The sequence below is a fragment of the Dromiciops gliroides genome, chromosome 4 (genome assembly GCF_019393635.1).
Source record: "Dromiciops gliroides isolate mDroGli1 chromosome 4, mDroGli1.pri, whole genome shotgun sequence".
In the NCBI taxonomy this organism is placed as follows: Eukaryota; Metazoa; Chordata; class Mammalia; order Microbiotheria; family Microbiotheriidae; genus Dromiciops; species Dromiciops gliroides.
In genome coordinates, this window is record NC_057864.1 from 222958579 (window position 1) to 222964578 (window position 6000).

The window sequence follows — 6000 nt, forward strand, 5'->3', positions numbered from 1 at the left end:
GATCTCTAAGAGTCAGGACTATCAAGCCACGTCAAGGCTTTATGCCAGTGCCAACACACTCCTCTTCTTTCCAGGCTTCTCTAGGCTTCCAACTCCCTCTCCCAGGGTCCACTTTCCCTCCAGGATAGACCACTCCACCTTAGGGATCTGTACCATGAATGATGTGCACTGAACCCACCCACAGAGAACACCCTTAGCTTTCCTCATCCGTTTTGGTCATGAAGAGTTGCACATGACTAAAAAATGACTGAACAATAACAAAGCGTGTGAGTTGGGAAAACTAAAAGAAGCTCTGTTGTGGTCATTGCAGTTTTAGTGATATCTTGCTTTTAAAGGGAGGGGGTGGGAAGGAGTCTTTAACTCTGCCAAGTAGGCAGGCAAACTGGTACATTTAAGGATTTTTAGTAAGCTGCCATGCTGGTACCTCTGCAAAGTTCCAGTATTAGAATCAGTTTCCTGATTTAGATCACTTGAAAGTTCATGTCTGAAATGAAATATCTTCCTATATGATATCACTAGTGGCCTCAGAGTCTAAAGGCCAACAGGGTCTCTGCCTCAACAAATAATGTTAGATTTACGAAAACTTCTATATTGAAAAGAAATCTGAGTTTGTTGTTAGCAGGCCTATATTTTCATTCCCAAATCCTGACTCCGACACTTGGTAGTTATGCAACCAAGAGAAAGTCATTTTATCCCTATTAGCCTTAGTTTCCTTATCAATAAAATGGGGATAATAGTGCTTGCAGACCTACCTCAAAGAATTTTTGCAAGAAAGCACAGGAATACAAGATATTATTATAATTAGTTAAAAGTGCCTCCCCAGACAATGGCCAGTAATCTTGGAGGAAGAAATACAAATATAATTCTTGTTCAAGTGGACATTGGTGACCCTCAACCCAGACTTTTTCCTAAAGCAATGTATATTCACCTTATACATTAAAACTAAAGTACCACCTGTAAAAATTAATTAGGGACATTAATTTAACCTTATTAAGGAAATCTTCCTATGTACACTGCCAGGAAGGATGATGGGGAAGAGGTTGGGGAAAGATGGAAGGAGAAATTATTCTTGTCCTTGGGAAACTTATACTTTCAGGAAAGGTAGAACACAAATACACACATATCTTTGGAGAAATGTAAGCAGGTGTGCATGGAAGTGTGAAAACAAGTATGCAACTAATTATAGCTATCTAGAGCTATATACACAAGCACATGAAAGGGTGGGGAGCAATGAATGATCTATTTAATCTCTAGCTAGAGTTGGACCCCGTTGTCTCTGTCATATTTTTTAAAGGCTGAAATAATATCTTCAACAGGTTGGGCTATTTCTTGAAACTAGAACTTTCAATAGGATTACATAAGGGCATACCATTTACTTACCTCTCATATCCTTTATTCCTCTTCCCCAACTCACACACACACACACACACACACACACACACTTAAAAGAATTTATTATCTCCCCATCTCCTGCCTCCTCTAGAAGGTGGTGCTTGATTTAAGTCTTAAAGGAAACCAGAGCTTCTAAGAGTTTGAGGTTGGGAGGAAGAATATTTCAGGCATGGAAAGCAGTGACTGGATATGAAGTGTCATGTTTAAGGAATGGGCAAGTAGGCCAAAATGGCTGGATTGTTGAGTTCATAGAGAGAAGTATAATGTAAAAAGACTGGAAAAGTCAGAAGAGGCCAGGTTATAAAGAACTTTAAATGCCAAATGAAATACTTCATAATTTATCTTAGGTGTAATAAGTAATCACAGGAGTTTATTGAGTAGTGGAATAACATGGTCAGACATACACTTTAGGAAAATCATATTGGCAACTTGAGGGGAGGATGGATTAGAAAGAGAACAATTGGGGACAGCTAACTAGCACTGGCCATGGATTTGGGAGGAACTGAGTTCAAATCCTGCCCTAGACACTTGACACTTACTAGCTGTGACCCTGGGCAAGTCACTTAACCCTCGTTGCCCCGCAAAAAAAAAAAAAATTTAAAAAGAGAGAGAGAGAGACCAATTAGGAGGTTTTTGAAATAGTCCAAGTTTATAGACATCATTTTAAAGAAGTTTAACTGAGAAGGGCAGGCCTAATATCTGTCAGGAATAACAGGATATAATGAGAATTTTAAGGGTGAGGTAGATGCCAATAGAAAAGGCCAGATTTAACATTAAAGAGAGAGTGGGGACAATGGTGTAGAAAATCTGCTGGAGTAGGTAGGGGATAGGATCGAATGCATGTAGTTGGGGCTGCTTCAACAAGGAGAAGGACCATATTACTATCATGGAGTTAAGGGGGAAATAGTGGGATGTGACATTGGAAAGATGTGAGATAAGGAGTAGGAGTAGAAAAAAGAGGAGAGGAGCTCTCAAGGAACTCTCTCTCTCTCTCTCTCTCTCTCTCTCTCTCTCTCTCTCTCTCTCTCTCTCTCTCTCTCTCTCTCTCTCTCTACCTACCTACCTACCAACCTGACTTATTGCCTGCTTATCTACCTAAATACATCTATTCATTTGTTGCTCAAGTTTGAGGCTACATTTTCAGCAGCTGGAAAGATCCTGGAAGCTCTCCATGGTCCTGAAGGCCTGCTGTTTCAGGCTTCTAACTTCATCCAATGCATCCCTTTTCAGCGATCTGGGACGTTGGCTTCATCTGTAGCTTATAGCAGAAAAGAGAAAAGGCCTCCAATTCTTAAGACAATGGAAAAGAGGCAGGGGACTTAATGACCTCCAAAGGTTCCTGGAAGGTAGGGAACAGAAGGATTTCCCAAGGCCCAAAAGCTCAGGATTCTGTTTCATGCGCTGCTAATTTGCTGCATAATGTTAGTTGGATGCCACTTTCTCTCTTTGAGCCTCAGTTTCCTCTTCCGTAAAATTAAAGAATGGAATGGAGTGAGCCTTAAGATCCCCTCCAGCTCTAAATTCTATGATCTTATGAGTCTAGCGTCAGAGACATTCCCTCTCACCCCCTATTCCCTTTTATCTTATATCCTCTCTTTGGAGTAACAGAACCTGAGACACTCCTCTACACTCCTGGAGACCCCTTTTCAGGAACCTGCTTTCTTGTCCCAGTGCTGCCTGTGGAGCTCACCGAACGGCTGGTGTGAGGCCATTGAATTCAGCCGTCTGGAGTTCTGCCTTGCCAAGATGGAGGGAGGTCCAGTTGAGTGAAGAGGGAGAGGGGCATGGGGCATTATCCTCCAAATATAGCTCAGTAAAGGGTCTCCTGAGCCTATTGGATATAGGTGGGATGAGAGTGAAAGGGCTCGGCTTGCAGCCAAACCCATCACGTAATCCTCAAAGCTAGGTTGGGCTATAACTTCTCTCTGCACCTGTCTTTTGCCCACCTCGGGTTCCCACGCACCCTAACCTATTGGTTGGGGTTCCTTAACCTGTTGCTGTGTCCAACCATAGCCCTGTCCCGAAGCCCCTTCATGTTACCCCAGTCCACTCTCCGTACTGGTTTTCCTTCCCTTTCCCCCTCCCCCACACCGTCCCCTCGCGTTCTCGCAGCTGCGCTCTTGGATAAAGATTCAATTCCAATCCAGTCTTTGCACCCACCCCCAAACCTGGCTCTGTGAACTCCCAGGAGGTCCCGGCACAGCCTATAACCTTCCTGCTTTGGAATTACGCTGGCCTACCCGAAAGGAACTAATCCGCTGAAACAAATAGGGGCAAGCAAATGCTAGGGTAGAGGAGAATAACCTAGGAGTGAATGGACCTAACCCCACACCTCCAGAGCAAAGCTGAGGGAAAGAGAAGTGGTGTCTGCATTCTCCTACTCTACTCCTTTGAGCTAAGGCTCCATTCCCTTTGACCCCCAGAGCTCTGCCTCCTCGCCCAGAGCTCAGGTGTCTCCTGGACCTTAACCCAGTCTACTAGCCTTGTGCATTCTCAGTCCACCTTGCCATTTCCATAATCCAGAGTCAGGTGGGAAGTGTGTAGTAGGTCTCCCACAATTTCTGAAGCCCAAACCAGGAGAATTCCCCATTGGAAAAAGATTACCGTTCCCAATGTTCCATTCTCAACCCACTCCTACCTCAGCCCAATTCGAGAGACCCCAAAACAGCCTGGAAATTAGAAGAAGCGAATTTGATTAGACGAAAAGATGTGGTGTTGGAAAAGGGAGGGAGACACACAAAAGGAGAAGGGCGCAGCCTGGAGCACGGACTCCCCCGGTGTGCACACAATCAAGATAACTTTATGGACTGAAGGGTCCGTGACAGACTGTATAGCATATGGAGGGGAAAGAATAGGCCGACCTCGGCAGACTTTTATTCTCAAGAACCCCAAATCCAGCTACCACCTCAATGGAGCTTTCGCTCCCTTCCTCCGCGAGTACGTATACACACACACACACACACACACACACACACACACACACACACACACACACAGCCTTCGACATTGTCTCCATGCTCGGACAGAACTCCACTGTTGTCTTTTGCCTCCCACCTCCTCCCCACCCTCGCAGGACCCTAAAACCCGCCTAATTACCTTAGTCTTTACCCATTGGCCTCTATGGAGTGAGATTAATTGGATCACACCCCCCCACCCATAGTCAGTTGGACAGAAATCACCCCTTCCCCCATCCAACCCACATCCCCTTAAAAAACCCTCAAAGAGATGGTCTTTAAAGAACTTTACCTAAAGGGTCTCAAGGTGACCAGACATCTTCTGACCATTATTTTCCCATCGGAATTGACTGTGATCATTGTTCGAACTTGCTTCCAAAAAGAGCCAGAGAGACACACACACAAGGGAAGTGGGAACCCTATCCCAGGCTCTGTTCCAGGGTGCCGAAGAGCAAGAGGAAACGAACCCCGCTCCTACCTGCCGCCCCCAAATCCAAGTTCCCAGGATCACGTGGTCACTGTGGGGTTCCAGGCTCTGCAGACCCCGCTCTTCCCTAGACTCCCCCAGTGGGGAGCCGTCCTCAAATGGGGAAGATGGCAATCCGAACAAGGGGGTCGGGGGGGTGGGGGTGGGGTGAGAACTGGAGGGGGAGGGGGCGGAGCGGGGTGTAGCTAACCAAGCGCTGCGCACACCCAGGCTCCCTACAGACCACGCTTCTCCCTCCAAGGACTCCAACACAGGACCCCGAGGCTAAGCTAAAGTGCTATCAGTCTTCCCGCCTCGGGCTCCCTCATCTCAGATGTCACCCCAACACCTCGATGCCAGTCCCGGTGAGCTACGGCAGTCCACCTGCTGGCTTCCTTCCCCGCTCTGCCCCGGGCTAGAGGCTGGCTCCTCTGGCGTCCCGATGCGCATTCTGTCCTCTCAGTTCTGGGGCCTGGCTGGATGCTCCCATTGCTCCAAAGAAGTTGCCTGTTTGGTCCCAGGTACTCTTGACACTACCGCTCTGCTCACTCCCAGGTATCTGGCCCAGGCGCTGCGCTAAGCCTAGTCTGCATTGTGTCCTCCTGTGGAGGTTGCAAAGCCTCCGCTGCACCCCCTCCTTACCCCCCCTCCCCAACCCTAGCAGCCACAGCATTACATTGGGGCGCTATCCCCACCTAGTGGTGAAAGTTAATAGGTGTCTCTCTCTCCCCCCCCCCCGGCCCCCCTTTTCTGTTCCGTATTAGGGACGCAGTTAGTAAGGTGAGCTTTCTCGTTAAAACTAAGTGCTTGTGGCCTTGGTGGAGTTCCCCATCTTCCTGACCCAGGCCACTGTCTTGTCTCCCTAGTTTCCCATACAAGGAAAACATTTGCTAACAACCAGCCTCGAAAATATTAGAGGGGAAGACAGATTCCCAGATTGAGGCTGCTCTTCCCTGAGTATGTATGATCACTCACTTTGCAAGGCACCTACTTTATTTCTTATGTAGAACACTGGATTGATAACATTAATATATATGGAGGTGTGTTCCGCACCCCCACCCCAATTAATGTAATCGCAGAAAGTCTAGACATGCTACTGGATCAATCAAAAGTGTAAAAAAGACACCTCTAGGGGCAGCTAGGTGGTGCAGTGGATAAAGCACCGGCCCTGGATTCAGGAGTACCTGA

The 6000-nt window shown here is 47.0% G+C and overlaps 1 protein-coding gene across 5 annotated transcripts in view; it reads right to left on the minus strand.

Moving 5' to 3' along the window:
• The window catches only part of MGAT5B (alpha-1,6-mannosylglycoprotein 6-beta-N-acetylglucosaminyltransferase B), a 135561-nt gene extending 130110 nt beyond the window's left edge, over positions 1 to 5451 (minus strand). For 4 of the 5 annotated variants that reach the window (XM_044004534.1, XM_044004537.1, XM_044004533.1 and 1 more), the window contains exon 1: positions 4639 to 5451. In XM_044004534.1, coding sequence (XP_043860469.1) covers positions 4639 to 4706 — 68 coding nt within the window. In that variant the 5' untranslated portion in view covers positions 4707 to 5451. The remainder of the gene's footprint in view (positions 1 to 4638) is intronic. The other variant, XM_044004535.1, reaches the window with a different exon arrangement.
• Between the last annotated feature and the right edge of the window lie 549 nt (positions 5452 to 6000).